The 16,000-nt window shown below is 35.8% G+C and overlaps 1 protein-coding gene across 1 annotated transcript in view; it reads left to right on the top strand.

Annotated features, from left to right (window-relative positions):
- Positions 1–3,206: 3,206 nt before the first annotated feature.
- Positions 3,207–16,000, top strand: part of LOC135076634 (uncharacterized) — a 204,816-nt gene continuing 192,022 nt past the window's right edge. The window contains exon 1 of the mRNA XM_063971057.1: positions 3,207–3,609. Within this exon, the coding sequence (XP_063827127.1) occupies positions 3,519–3,609 (91 nt within the window). The 5' untranslated portion in view covers positions 3,207–3,518. The remainder of the gene's footprint in view (positions 3,610–16,000) is intronic.

Here is a 16,000-nt window from a genome sequence, read left to right as displayed (position 1 = left end):
AATGATATAAGTATTGAGTGAAAGTTTTCAGTTACTGTGTGCTTACCATGAGTTTACGTTCGGAGTGCTCGCTAGCGAGTACGTCAAAAAAATCTATGAAGATTTTGTTTCTTGAAAGTAGCCGCTAGGGGGCGCTGTACAATATGTCATACATTTAATGTCAATATTTTACGTAGTCGCTAGCGAGCACACCTAACGTAAACTCATGGTAAGCACACTGCATACAGTAAGATTAAAGTCATAATCTGCGCTTCTATCAAGTTTTGTTAAAGCCATCGTGTCCACAAAGTCCACCGTTTAGAGAGACTACACCGAGTGTTTGCCGGCAGACTGGAATTGTCTATTCACGAGCTGCCGTTATCTACCATAGAGATATAGAGAGATGCCAACTAATGCGCGGAGTTCGAAACTCAGTGTCGCATTAGAATTCACACACAAAGAAATCAAAATATGTGCTCATTATCCACTGCGGTATCAGTACTCAACGTTCGAATAATCTTTAGTACTAAGCAAGCAATGTAAACTGTTTACATTATGACGTCGCTGCAGTCATCGTTGCTTCACGAGTAATGTGTTCTGTTTTTGGGCATATTGCTGCGACACCGGCCCCGCCCCCTTGTCACATCTGCCTTTAGTTTCTGTGATCTGTGTTATCTACAAAAGCAGAGCTAGAGCTAGCTAGCCGGTTACGTTTAAAGCTGGTTTAATCCTCAGCTATCGGCTACGTTCTCGTAAGCCCGTGACGAACACGACAGGTAGAGCCGTTTGTTAGCGAACCATCAGAAGAGGTATAAAAGCCTTGTAGAGATGCATTTGCACTTTAGATGAACGATAAATAAGATATGATTTTTTACATCAAGTTTGTAAAAATAAGCCCCGCGTTTCATGTAGGTATTTATGTAGAAGTGACGTTATTTGATGCCCGATTATGAAAACACTTGATAAATGCGATGGATATAAATGTGACGAGAAAAAGGATTAAATAAATGCCTTTTGTAAATTACAGACTCGCATATTACTTCTCGCACTGTATGTTTTCATAATAAAGTAAAATAAAATTAAATAAAAATAGAATGCCTAAACTTGGCTAATTGCGTGGATTGAGAAATGATTGTGCTACGAGTTTAAGATAAGTTTTTTTTACCACAGTCACACAACAACTAATACTCTACAATGCTCGTAGCAGCTACGGTGGGAACGCACCCTAAGTCGTATAACAGTCCCGCTGAGCATTGTACGTTACCTCGTTAAATATTCGTCGATTAATTAATTGTGAGCGAATGTTGTGGTTCGCGGAATTCGCACACACAGCCCACGGCTTACCTTTAAACTTGCGGAAACGTTGGGAAAATAAGACGCAGTATAAAGCTTTTGTTCTTCAAAGCCAATTCGGTAACGAAACTGTTGTTTAATAGAATTCATTAGGTGAGTAGCGTAATGTAGAAGATTAACGGAAAAACAATAGGGGCACGGGAAATTACTACGAAATTTTATCTGGAAAACTATATATTTGTAGTCCTATTACGTATGTTAATCTTTTTCTCTTTTGGTTTTGTTACAGGTAAGAAAGATATAAGAGACAAACCTTGAGGTAATAGGCACTTGTTTTAGTAGAGTTTAATACAAAATGTGGAACATAAAAACTCCTTTTAAGCGCGCAGTTACATTTCCGTTCGATACTCCAAACTCATAACATGAGTTTTCAATCGAACTAAAATCATTTTGTTCACATCGTCGTAAAGCGTAATTTAGTTTCAATGAAATTGATAGAATATATTACTGAGAAAATATTCTAGGGAGTCATGCCAACTAAAGCAAAACAGACTTTATTTTCCAGCGTGTTCTAATGGTTTAACCCTTTGTGAAATGCCGAGACAGCAGAAACTTACATTACCTTTTAAACGAAAAAATTATTTACTTTTTAATAAACTTGAATGGCAGTGCTATTTGAAAATATTAAAATAGACTTAACCTTTAGCTGGAGTTACCAGTGATTTCATTTATGTTCTTTTTGGTATTCAAATTTTATTGGGACAGGATTAAAGTGTCTGTAGGTCAGAAGCTGTTTGAATTTATCGTTGTAACTAAGTTTAACTCCATAAAATGTAATATGATATTATGTACCTACTTCGAAGATTAAAAAAAAAATTACATTGAAATTGTTTTTAGTTGAGATGAGTTTCTAACACTGAACTCAACACTAAGGCTCGATTACAACATCTTACTTTAACTGTAACAAACGTCATTATAGTTACAGTTACGGTCAAAGTTAGGTGGTGCAACTCAGCCTAAATGATCAATTATTTAACTCCGGGCTAGTTCCAAACCAGAGTGGATACATCGCTTATCAAAATAGCTTTCCACGGAAGAGCACGGGCGTGCGGATTACCCGTAATCCCCATCAGCAAACAGGCATTGTAAACATTTGTCACCCGGCCTTATATTTACTTTGCTTGTTCCTTTTATAAACAGTAAGCTGTTTTCCTCCTGGGGTGGGAGAGAGGCCTATTTCTGTGTGTTTTTATGGGATTACTGTATTAACACTTTTCATCCGCGCGCGTAGGTTACAGTGTCTTGTTATTGCTTACATAAACCTTTCATAAGAACTTTATCGAATCGTGAAAACATATCAGCATCTAAATTCTTTTTGCCCTTAGGGCTTGATCCCGCAAGAGTTTTACTAATTCTGAATTCTAAGTACTTACACAAAATTTTGCAGTATCTATAAGTGAAAATATTCTTTCTAGATAATATCTTATGATGTATGTAAGGGAATTACTTCACTGGTACGAACACCGATTCATCATCATCATTAAGTTATTTAGCCGCCATCGGAGTACGACCCTCTAACTTACCAGAGGCAAATTGAGTATTTCCCACACGTGCACAATCCCACGCTGGCCAGACGGGTCAGAACCGAATACATAAATAATAAATGCCTAATATTGTTATATGAATTCGCGATAAATTCGTTCACAGAATTCAGGGAAGCTCCGTTTAGTCGGTAAAGTTCAAAAATACATTTCCAACTGCGCCCAAAGTTAGCGTTTAGATAAAATTGTGTGGTCTGCCGCTCTTAGTTGATCGCACGGGTTAACAATTAACCCGCACTCACCCAAATACACCTGTTCACATTGCCCTCTGCGCATGTGGTGTTTGTACGAGCCGCCGGCTAGTATCGCTCAGGAGCCGGTCTAGAGGGGACGTTTCCACCCCTACAGTCCCACTTTCGCGCGATTTCTACTTCGGAAATTACTTTTCTTATCTGAAAAGTTTCTACTCACTCGAAGTGTTGTTCTTTCTGTAATCTGTGGCCGATTTGAAGTGACACGGGTTTGAAAAAGGAATGTTCTAAACTTTTTTGAATTTTGAACGCCGCGTGTTTGTTTACGTGCAAAGAGTTTGTATTCAACTTTGACAAGTGCATAACTGAGTTTTTTGCTTGTCTGTCACCTTCGGGTTTGGGTGTCAGAGGTTTTTGCTGTTTATAAGAGGAGAAGGAAGGTGATTTGTTGAAGATGTGGTGGATCCTGCGTCGAGCCCGCCTCACCGGCGCCTCTCTCTTCAGCCAGGCTTCGGGCACCACCAACAACAACAATGCGAAGACAGGTAAGTGAAATTGGTTAGAGAATTATTTTTGGTTTTTAATTTGGAGTTTTATAAATTATTCTGATGTATTAAAATATTGCGTCGCGTGTTCATATGAAAAATATGCGTATTATTGTAATTTCATTTGTGTTTGTTTTTTAATTAGTAGATAAATATGCATTGACGAAAACTAATTCTTTTGTGGTACGGTATCTCCGTATGTGTTCTACCTATGTACCAAGTAGCGTAATCATCATCATCATCTCAGCCATAGGAAGTCCACTGCTGAACATAGGCCTCCCCCAATGCTTTCCATGCTGCCCGGTTGGTAGCGTAAGAATAACTGATAAAAACACATTTTAGTTAAATAATCGTTATTTTTATTCATTATTGGTCATACAATTTCTAAATATTAGAACGACTATTCGAGTTAAATACATTGCATTTTCGCCACATAGTAAATAAATAACGTCCTCCCTGTGTTTATTCAACTATAGTTTCCTAATCAAACTTAACTAATCGAATAGCCGCGAGGAAAACTCGCCACTCGTGGGACTCGAAACGACATTAGCAAAAGTTTTTTGACATCCCAAATGGGATTTACTGTTTCCCGTGGAGTAGTGGCAATGACATTTTAAGTGTTTGCCCTCTAGTGTATTTATTTATTTAAAGTATTTTTAAAACATGAAGGCAATAAATATTTTATTTATTTATTTATGATGCATGTACCAACCGTCCTAAAGTTTAAAATGCGCTCGGGCGTGCTGTAGCAGCTACGACGTAAATGCTACCAAAAACATTACACGAAGCTTACTACGGATTACGAACGTTGTAGAAACAATGCTACGAAAAAAAATACGTAGCACATGCTACTACGACGAACTACGAACATAGAAACAATACTACGAAATAAATAACGTAGCTACGACGACGAACGCACGTAGAAATAAGAACTCGATGCTCAGCAAATATTCTCCTAGATCTTGAACAACTGAGGAAAGGGTGAAATGTTATTTACAAAAGGCAATATGTACATTCACCGCCGTCACGCGTCGACTATCAATCATTAGTCAAATAAATAGCCCAGGGACCGATATGTTGACATTCGTCAAGGACGTTCCAACTTCCAATATTGATGTAACATTTTGTCTAGTTTCACTTTGAGTTATTGTTTCCATTCGTAACTAAAGCCAATAAAAAGCTATCTTCAAGGTTAAAAATATATTGGGTAGGTAGGTACTAGGTATTCGTTGTTAAACGTAGTCAGAGTTTTAAGCATTTTATAATGTTTTTTGATGATTGGCAGTAGTAGGTAGTAAGTTACTTAATTAACACCCACAAGTAGCATTGGTTTAAGTGCCAAATCGAATTTGGATTGGCTATAAATAAGTGGCTTTGGTACGACTGTGTAGTCGACGGCAAGGGACTATTCCCACCTCTCGTTCCCACCACTGCAACTCCTGTGTAGCCAGGATCTACAGCTTGACCGCCACAAAAACCCAAAAAATGAAGGTCAAGTTTGTCCCGGGGGAAAGTTTAACTGCAGCCATTGGACCCGCAACGAAATTAATCAGAAGAACATAGGAGGAGTTCGAATTTAAGGTTCGACTTCCCTCCATTGAAAGTCGACGGCACGTCTGAATGATTCTAACATTTTCGTAACAAAGTTCCTGTTATAAACTACGTAAAATGACACAGTTTTTAGCTTGATATTGATCTGTACAAAATCTATCTTCAAATCTATCTCTTTCAAATAAAATTCGGGTCTTATCTGGAACTCTCAAAGAATGGAATCCTGCAGCCGCATTGTTCGCGATCAAACTTCATTCCTGGACATAAAAGACATTTCCAAACCTTAATTAAACATTCTAATCTCCCGCCGACGGTGCCGGAGTGGGCTGGGATCGGTTCATATCCTACTTTACTGAATTTATTCCTTCCAATTTCCTCGATGATCACAAGGATCGGAACGTAGACAGGGATGTGCTGAGGGACTCGATTTTTTGGAAAAAAAATTGATTTACAATCGATATGCCCTACCGAGTTGATTTAAATGCCGATGCAAGAAACTTGGATTGTAATAACTTCGAATACAAGTTGAAGTTTAAATTTGTAATCGATTTGTGTGTCATGTTCGATGTTTACATCAATCGTTTTCGAATTACCTACAAATAGTAAGGCGCATTAGCTAGGTAAGGGTACTTATTCGTAGGAAATCAAAAACTATACGAATGGTATTCATTCTGAGTATTTTTTTTTAACCTTTGGACAATTTCACACACCGCCAGTTAGCCTCAAAGTAAGCAACTTAATGCTGGTGTTATGGGTGCTAGCTTAACGGATATACTACTTATATACTTTTTTAAATACATACATATTATACATATTAACACCCAGACCAGTCACACAAATTAAAATTCATCATTTCAATTTCTGGCCGGCCGTCATTCGATCTATTTTGCTATTCGATAGTATTAAAATCGTAAAAAATCTTCATCCCTAATAAGAAATTTCAATAGAATGCCATGCAAATATCCAGCCTTATTAATATTGAGTCCGAATCCGGCGCCTTTGATAAGCCTCAAACATTCGCGAAGAGCTCTTAACGATTAATATCTCGGAACTTAATAGATTCTGTTTCAGGATAAACAGAATTAAGTACGATGTTACGAGAAATTGAGAGCAGGTAGATAGAATGATATGATTGTTGATATTTGCCCTCGGGCCTTTTTTCGGGAACAAGGTTCTTATTTGTAAGTAGGTATAGGCTATAGGTTTTTCTAGTTTTTTCGTAAGTATTTATGATGAAAAGAATAGATTTCTTTTACATAATGTCTAATTATTTATTTCATGGAAAGATTCTATTTTTTCTTCAGAGCATGAAATATTAGGCACTGGATTTTCAAAGTTGTGACTTTTACAACTCATTGTACAGTGTTAGAATAGAAATGAGACGATGACCCAAGTAAAAGGTTCTCATGTTATAATCTGTATGGTTGATTTTTTCGGCGCAGGACCGGTCTTTGTAGAAATGCTTGGAGAAGGCCTTTGTCCAGCAGTTGACGCCTTTCGGCTGAAACGAACGAACGAAAGAACTGTTTTTTTTAAAGAGATTTTGCTTATCAAAGTCCTAATTATTCTAATTGGAAATGGTATCCGCCGAAACTCCTATATTAGTTAGGATCTCTATGCATGTCTGCTTGGTCGAAAGGCATATCCAACAAAGAAAATTGGGTAGTCCCGGGAGATATCTCTATTTGGGAACCCGCAACGAATTTTATCATAAAGCAAATAAAAGTTTTAAAGTTCCATTACTACAAGATATGAGATGACAGAATGGTTAGAAGTATTTGCTTAGCATTTGCTAGTAAATAATGAACCGTAAATATATTTTGGGCTACCTTGCGGTGGCAGGTTGGAGCCTAATGTTATAATTTTAAGGGATATAGGTAATACTTATGGTAAGTACCACTCGCGACGTTCGTTCGTTATTTTATGTTATTGTACTATGGGTACTAGACGACAGATAAACATACATAAATACTTTTAGTTTGTAAATAAATACATATTATACATAGAAAACACATTTTACATTAATTTTGTTTCTATTTTCGTCTGTGCGTATGGATGTGTAATTTAATAAGTTCTTCAACAAAGTTACGTGTACATAACACACTTTTGATTACTTGCGTTGTTGTATGAAACCTCAGAAGCTAAATATAGCCGTTTCTTTGGTAAAAATAGGTATCATAAATTAATAAAGTCGTTGTTGTTCACTTTTAGGCTTTTATGATTACGAATATTTGTTTCTACTTTCCCATTAATTGCCGTGCTCCAAACTAGAGTTTGTTAAATAAATATTGTACAAACATCCATGATGTGTATAAATTTTACATTATGCTTTATTTTAATAGGTATTCCAAAGGTGACATTCCAACGACAATGGATTCGGATTATTGCTCTCCCAATCATTTAAACTTCCAGGGAACCGTCAAAGTACCATTTTGAAATGACATTTGATATGAAATTCAATAATTCTAATGTTATTAGTAATGTAATCAATCTAGTTATTAATTTTGATAAATTACTCGTAGATGGCTTAAAGTTAATAAGTTTCTAGATATCATTTTTGTACCATTAAAAAAATACGAGTATTTACAAATTACATACGACTTTGTATGTATTGTCAATAGGGCATTGCGTTTAACATTGCCTAACATTATCATAGAAATAGGCGAAATTAAAGCATTGTGTATTTGGAACTTATCAAACTCAGTTTGATAATTTTATATAGAAATCTGGCAAATTAAAAGCCAAGGTTTGAGGAATGGTTAATAAGATTCCCGTCCACATCAGTCGTGGGTTCAATTCCATCCTTAGACTGTCTATCTAAAGTCATCAATAAATAAACGAAAACACCCGAAAAATAAAATATTCAACATTGCTCCACGTCTCTCGAACGCTTAATTAATTGTTTCTAAGTACGTGACAAAAGATGAAACTGATTTAATTGGAGGCCTATAAATATTAAAATTTCTTTACTTAACTATCAATAAAATTATATTTCGCGCCTAAGCCTAATTGCCTTATAAATATGGATGTCCGAAATAATAATGACGGTATAGGTATCATAAATTAATTTTAATCAACATACCTAGTTATCTGTATGGCACGTGAATTGAGTTGTCATAAGTACGACTATACTTAAAAAGGGAAAAGAATAAGCTGTGTTCATATTTTAACGTAGGTTAAAATGTATTGACATACCTACTCGTATTTGAAGCTTATATCGTGACAAGATTCAAGTGTAAGTAGGTATCTACCATAATGTTAACATATTAGTAACTGAAATCTTACTTTAACAAACGTCAAAAGTCTGTGAAACTCCAAACACAAATAACCGGTTATGGTTATAGTTACTGAGAAAGTAAGATGATGAATTCAGCCTTAGTCTTACTAGACTGTTTTAGCGATTTCTTTGCCACGTGGGCTAATATAAAATATGTTTCTTTATACTTGGCTAATTTAGAAAACTGTGTCAAAGTATATTTTAGTAGTTTCCTCTGATATCTTTTCCGTTGATAGCGAGCATTCGTGACCATAACAACGGTAAATAGTCGCCTCAGGGGACCTTTACGGCCTGCCGCGAGTGTCTGACAGGCCCTTACAAGGATACGGAGGCCTAATTGGCCTGAGGGACTTTTGACCTCAATCATGCCTAGCGTTCTAGAGTCAGCTCTGCAATTTTTGTTATTTATTATTTATCTGCTTTAAAATAAACCAAATAAAGCTTATATACAAAACTATGAAATAGAGTTTCAGGCAGTTAAACGTCTATAAAGCTCCTAAGAACTGCCAATCGGGGCCTTATTAGTTACCGTATTTTTAGTTTTAGATTTAACACGTGTTGTTGGTTTGTAAGGCATTTCAAAAACAGTTCTAACAGAACCTCATTCATCTTGAAGAAATCTTCAAGAATTTACGGGATTGTATAAACAATGCCTCATATATTTTATACTACTTCGGACAAAAACTGCCAGCAGGAAGCCCTGGATTCTCGCAAGGTTTCCCTCGAGATGTAGGAGTTCCGAACTCGGAGGTAAATATCCGCTCCTCCCGTTATATTAGCTGTGTGAGGCAATAAGTTCGCCGCTGGCAATTATAACTTTTAATTACCATCATAACTATATCCATGTGAAGGATCGTCTCAACACCATTAATTTTCGTCTTGATGTTGGTGATGTTTGTAGCAGAAGGAGCACCTGGGATTAAATAGAAAAGCTATTTGGAGCGACCTCGATATCTGTCAAGGGAATCTTTAATATCGGATCTGTTATAGGTATTAATACCCAGTAGGCAAATGGATTTTTGTGTAGGCAGTAAATGAAAGTTCAGTGACTTTTTCTGAAATTTAATAAATATCATCTTTTTATCACAAAAGATAGAGATCAGATTTGACATTTGTCTTAGAAGAGTCAACATTTTGCGCAGACCACCGACTTTTAGTTGGCCGATAGTTGGGTCGGGCTGTTAATCAGTATGGAGATGTATAAAAGTGCGCACATTACACCGATTTGCTATCGGCCGATTCTTCATACAAATTGAAATCGGGCCCAACTATCGGCCAACTAAAAGTCGGTGGTCTGCGCCTAGGCAAAATGTTGACTCTTCTAAGACAAATGACAAATCTGATCTCTATCTTTTGTGGTCTGGGCCTAGGATTTAAAGATGTTGCATTATTAAAAAATATATGTAAATCTTAATTCGATATTAAAATTAAAATTTGATTATAAAAGATTTTCCCAGACGTTAATTAAAAATGTTTTATAAATCTTTTTAATTCTACTTACGTGGAATTTCCTTCATCTATATATATAAAAATGAAACCCGTTTTCCGTTGTCACGACATAACATGAAAACGGCTTGACCGATTTGGCTGATTTTTTTTTGTAGTTTTCTAATACTCTGTACAAGGTTTTTACGGAAAAAAATATAAAGAAAATCTCTACGCTAAGGCGGTACGAAGTTCGCCGGGTCAGCTAGTGTTTCATATTTAAGCGAAAAGAAAACATAAACAAAGTGAATTTTTAATTAATTTTCATGCACAATATTATTCTCATAAAGAGACTAACGGGTCTCTTTGTTTAAAAACACATAAAACACTTAGAGGGGAAAAGGTAATCAAATCTAAATTACTTTTTGGGATCCATCGCGTGTGTTCTGAAAACCGTAAAATTTATACAATTAACCGCGAGCTTTTCTATGTGGTTTACTAAAGTACAAATGTAATAATAAAATAATAATAATAAAATCTTTATTTAAGCAAGACAGATTTACAAAAAACGGAGTGACAGTCTTAAGGCCGGGTAGCAGAGAAAATGGCGAAAATGAGGTTTTCATTTTTCATTTTTGAGGTACTAAACAGTAAAATTAAAGGCTAAGATTTTTATTGGGCATAGTTGAGGATATTTTCTAGGGCTATTAACGGATGGAAACACGATTTGATGAAGTTGACTCGATAGAATAAATTCCCAAAGTTACCACTATTCGTTTTCTAATTATGGTTTTATTTTTAAAATAAGCGATTTGAGATTCTAAATCTTTTACTAAACTAAAGTTCAGAAATAACTTGAGGGCTTTTAACGGATGGAATTTTTATATTGCGTCTTATTTAGTTACTATGTTAAAAAATGTGGAAAAAATCGTCCATGACGGCTTGGACAATCTCAATCAGTCGCGCGGTGGCGCTTACGGAGGACGGACGCGTGTCAGTTTTTTGGACGTGACAGTTCGCGATTTGTCAATATTTTTGACAATGATGACTTTGATGAGTCACAGTATAATAATATCAGTGTTACTGGAGAAAGCTAAAATATTTGATAATTAAGAATTATCAATTTTGTCTACCTATTGAAATTTAAATCGTTCGCATCCTTTTAAACGAAGACTCTACTCATGATACATAGTAAATTCCTTAAATATGAGACAAAACCAATGAGTTAAAATTACATATTAATAGTACCTACATACAATCGTCTTACACTTATTAGAAGAGCACACTGATACAAATAAATAATAAAAAATTAGGTCAGAGGGTCAAATATAGGGGCAGCTGCACGTCACTGAAAGACGATTCTGTTTACTCGGCATCTGGGCTGGAGAACATGAACCCTTGTTTACAGATGCAGATGTAAATGGAGTTATAACTGGACAAATTTTACATGAAATGTTTAACAGAAATCAGTTAAAAGACACATACATGGAATACCAATAAGGTTGCGGAGGGAAAGCTACCTATTATAAACTAGCGGCCGCCCGCGACTTCGTTCGCGTGGACCTCGTTTTACCCCCGTTAGATATCATGTTGATAGATGGCGTTTCACGGCTTCCCCCGAATGAATATTTACGAACGTCATACAGTAGTTTGTCCAGCGCTGTAGATTTTAACCAATGACGATAGGTAGAGTTCGCTTTTTAGACACGTCTTATTTATTTATTGAAATTTATTTGTCACATATCGTCATAAGTTAGCCTATATGTTAATCTGGGTTATAAACAATAATACTATAAAGTTTCAACAAAATCCGTACAGTAATTTTTGCGTAAAAGAGTAACAAACATCCAGACATCATGACATCCAGACATCCGAACTTTCGCCTTTATAATATTATAGTAGGATAGGATATTCACAATCCAAACTAATATTTACTATTTAGCATTTACTTACAGTAAATATATTAGTTTGGTTTTCACAATCGAACGGGTGCGAATCGACCCCTTTGAGAACTAGTAATCGCATACTACTAGTTCAAAAAAACCGGCCAAGTGCGAGTCGGACTCGCGCACCGAGGGTTCCGTACAAACCTGCAAGGTTTACAAAGTTCGTTCATTACGACAATCGAGTCATAACTATGGTATTTTCAATCACAATTTTTTTGGTGGTATAACTACTTAAAATTTTAAGCTTTTCGGAATTTTTCTGTTACCTGTGCTGTAAGCTATTGCTTCTTACCAAATTTCGAGATTCTATGTCAACGGGAAGTGGTCTTTAGGTTTTAATTCCCTTGCGTGTAGTTGCGAGTTTCAAAATTTATGCGGTATCAATGGTTGTACTTTTGCGTTTTGCGTTTTTGCGTTGACTTAGAATTTTTTTTTTTTTTCACGGGTTAAAGGCAATTAGATCTAAGTATTTGATATGAATTTCAACTTGATAGCTCTACGCGTTCATGAGGAAAAAAGTAATAAGTTTATATTTATTAAAAAATATATATTTTGTAATGTAACTAAAAATTTAAGGTTTTCGGAATTTTTCCTTTATGTGTGCTATAAAACGTTGCTTCATGCCAAATTTCGAGATTCTAGGTCGACTGGAAGTACCCTTTAGGTTTTGATTCCCTTGCGAGTACTTGCGAGTTTCAAAATATGCAGCTTAAATTGCTGTTTCTTTTGATTGCGTTGACATAGAAGTTTGATTTTGTTACAGCTTAAAGGTATTATAGACCTGAGTATTTGGTATGAATTTCAATTTAATACCTCTACGCGTTTATGAGGAAATGGGTAGTAAGTTTAAAATTATTAAAAAAATATATATTATGTGATGTAACTAAAAATTTATGGTTTTCGTAATTTTTCCTTTATCTATGCTATAAGACGTTGCTTCGTACCAAATTTCAAGATTCTGAGTTCACGGGAAGCACCCTGTAGGTTTTGATTCCCTTGCAAGTGTCGAAAATTTGCGGCATAAACGGCTGTATCTTTTGATTGCGTTGGCTTAGAAGTTTGATTTTTTCACAGATTCAAGGGACAGTAGACCTGAGTAATTGATATAAATTTCAGCTTCATACCTCCACGCGTTCCTGAGAAAAAGGGTCTTGACAGACGGACGGACGGACAACAAAGTGATTCTATAAGGGTTCCGTTTTTTCCTTTTGAGGTACGGAACCCTAAAAAGAGTCGATTCGCACGCGATTTTAATACTTCTAATACATCCGGGCGAAACGCCTACTAAAAAAAATTATTATTGAAAGGGGACGTTTCGCATATTCGTGCGAAGGAAAATCGTGCGAAACTACTACTAACCCAATAGGGGGTAATAGGATGTGTTGGTAAAATATGATCAGTTAAAAAAATAACACCTTATATAAAAACCGAAAAATTCTTATTCTTATATTATTCTAAATGTAAGAGCATAGTTATTAAAGTCGAAGTCAAACATTCTTTATTTGTGTGGACCTATATTAACGAGAGATTACAAGGCGTCAAATATTTGAAGAAAAAAATTAAAAACTATTATAAAGCTAAATTTTGCTCTCATGGAGCCTTTACCTACTCTGACAAATCAAGACTTAAAGAAGAAACTAATAATAAAACTATTTAACTGTCCTGCAATGAAAAGCTTGATCGGGTACAACACCTCAAGTTATTATAGAACTTGATTTCATTAAGGGACTCTGAATATCAAATCGCTTAGGTATCTAAAGTCAAACGATTCTGAAATGTCAAGTGGTATAAAGTTGGGACTAATAAATAACCCATTAAGATAGTAGCGCCCTCCTGTCAATGACATACCTGGAACGATAGAGTATTGGACAACTAATAAAAATGCTTAGTCCTAAATGACTGACGGATATCGTAGAGACCTGAAAGTTGGAAGGTGTGTTCTTTGTATGACGTAGGCATCCGATTTTCCGAAATGGGGTCAAGAAATGAAGGGGGTGAAATAAGGGGCAAAGTTTGTATGGGACAGTGATTATTTGGTTCAATCTACTTGAAATTTTGCTTAACAATTCCTTAATATTATAATTTATGACAAACGTGTAAAAGGGGTAGAAAGTTATTTTGGGAGTCTTACTGCTTTTGATTTAATTACTTTTTATTTTTACAAGTGTTTGAAAACTCCATGTCAGATTGCAATCAATGTCAAGTGAAATCTCAAATTGAAATGTCTCAATTTCAATGAGGACGCTCTGCATTTATTCCTAGAATTCCCCTAACACCGTCAAATTACCCTTTCGAATTCAAGACAGTGCAGTTTCCCATCAAAATCTGCTTCGTAATGACTATAAACAAAGCTCAAAGTCAAACTCTAGCGACCTCTGCATAAACTCCCATGAGTGCTCAGAGCGGGTGCCTGCGGCAGGTAACCGCGTGTGATGCTCATAGTGATTTTCAATACAGAGCCCCGTACATACGTTATACATAAATTATGGAAAGAAAACACCCAGACCAATACAAAAAAATATGTATGCAATTTTAGTATGATATTTTTATTTATTAATAAACAAAAAGACTGAACAAAATTGATGCGTGTACTGATTAATGTAATTAACCACATGCAAAGTTTCGTGAATTGCAACAACTATAATTTATTATCCAAGCTCTAAATAATCGCTACTAAGAGTAACTGATCATAAAATGTTTTTCCAATCGCTCAAGCTCCCGAGGACCTAACGATAGGTCGGGTGACGTAATCTTGAAAATTCCGGAAGGTCGGGTGACGCCACGCCTCTTTGAACCGTGTTTACTTTGGCAGTTATATTTTATATTTATTCGATTCTAAAATATATTCCCAAAAATTCTGAAAGTTGTTTTAATTTGTATCACTTGGATATGATTTGTATTAGAAAGTGCTGTGAGTGTGACGCTTGAACGGAAGGAAGTCAACCTAACCTAACCAACTGGTATTTCTATACTGTGTAGCCGCGAGAGCTCTTTGGCGCGCTGTCTTCGGCGAAGTATTGCGCGCGCAGATTTTGACAGCGCGAAATACCTACTTTAGCAGAAATACCAAGCCTTAAGCTAATTACATGCTATGGTGGATTGTGAAGAAGTGTTGGTAGCGGTTCTCGCACTAGGTATGCACCTGTATCGCGAGAAACCAGGTAACATTTTGCCAAGCAATTTTTATGCGGGTGGACTGAATTGACGGCTGCCTTTATGTGAAGTCAAAACTGTTTTAGTAACATCAGGTTTTAACGTTTAAAAGTTACATTGCACTGTTGTAACCAAGGGGTTTAAAAAAAAAAGTTTTGATGCTGATATTTAATATTTTACGTAAACTTTAGGTAAGATTCGCAGCCAACGTTCGCGCTGCTACGCCGCTGTTCAAAGCTGTCAACATGAGAATGACAGATGTCAGTCAATCCTGGCTGGACATGACATTCAATAGCTTCTGCCGGTTAGAGATGTTGAATTTCACTGTAAAATTAATACACGTACCTAGTCGTATATGAAATTAGACTAACATACTATAAATTGGCAAAATTATTAAGGCTGAGTTGCACCACCAAACTTTGACAGTAACTATGACGATAACCGGTGCTTTTTGTATGGAGTTTGACAGATTTTTGACGTTTTTCAAAGTTAAAGTAAGACAGTGCAACCCAGCCTAAGTATACCATATTTAAAAAAAGAAGAGAAATTGTTTTCTTAGTACAGTCAAAGTTTCTAGTAAACTTATAAATCAATACTTGGAGAAGTTCAGAAGTGGCTGGATTAGTGTCAGTCTGGGTTTAGTTTTAATATTTCATGGCTTCATGTCTCATTAAATTTTAATTTGTGCCGTGAACTTCTGATCAAGGTGAAATCCAAGACTAGAACTTTTATTTATTCTGAAGAAAATCCTAGATGTAATAAAGTTTTCATTAATTGTGTGAAAAGTTAGTTATTGTTTTAGTCTCACGTATAAACTCGTAATTAATTATTTACTTTGTATGATGGATTTCAGACTAATCTTCATCTGTCTGTAGTGACTGAGTTTCTTGCTTCTTCTCAGCACTGGCCCATTTATTGTCCTGAAGCAGTGGTAGGGTTTAATACTTGGACGTGTAAACGTTCTTTAAAAGCCTACTTGCATAAATAATTGAGTTTTTTATGAGTTTAAATCAGATTAAAAATATTAGGGTCCGAATTA

This window comes from Ostrinia nubilalis, chromosome 12 (assembly GCF_963855985.1).
Source record: "Ostrinia nubilalis chromosome 12, ilOstNubi1.1, whole genome shotgun sequence".
Lineage (NCBI taxonomy): Eukaryota > Metazoa > Arthropoda > Insecta > Lepidoptera > Crambidae > Ostrinia > Ostrinia nubilalis.
The sequence above is the reverse complement of the archived record's forward strand: the minus strand, read 5'-3'. Positions and strand labels throughout refer to the sequence as shown.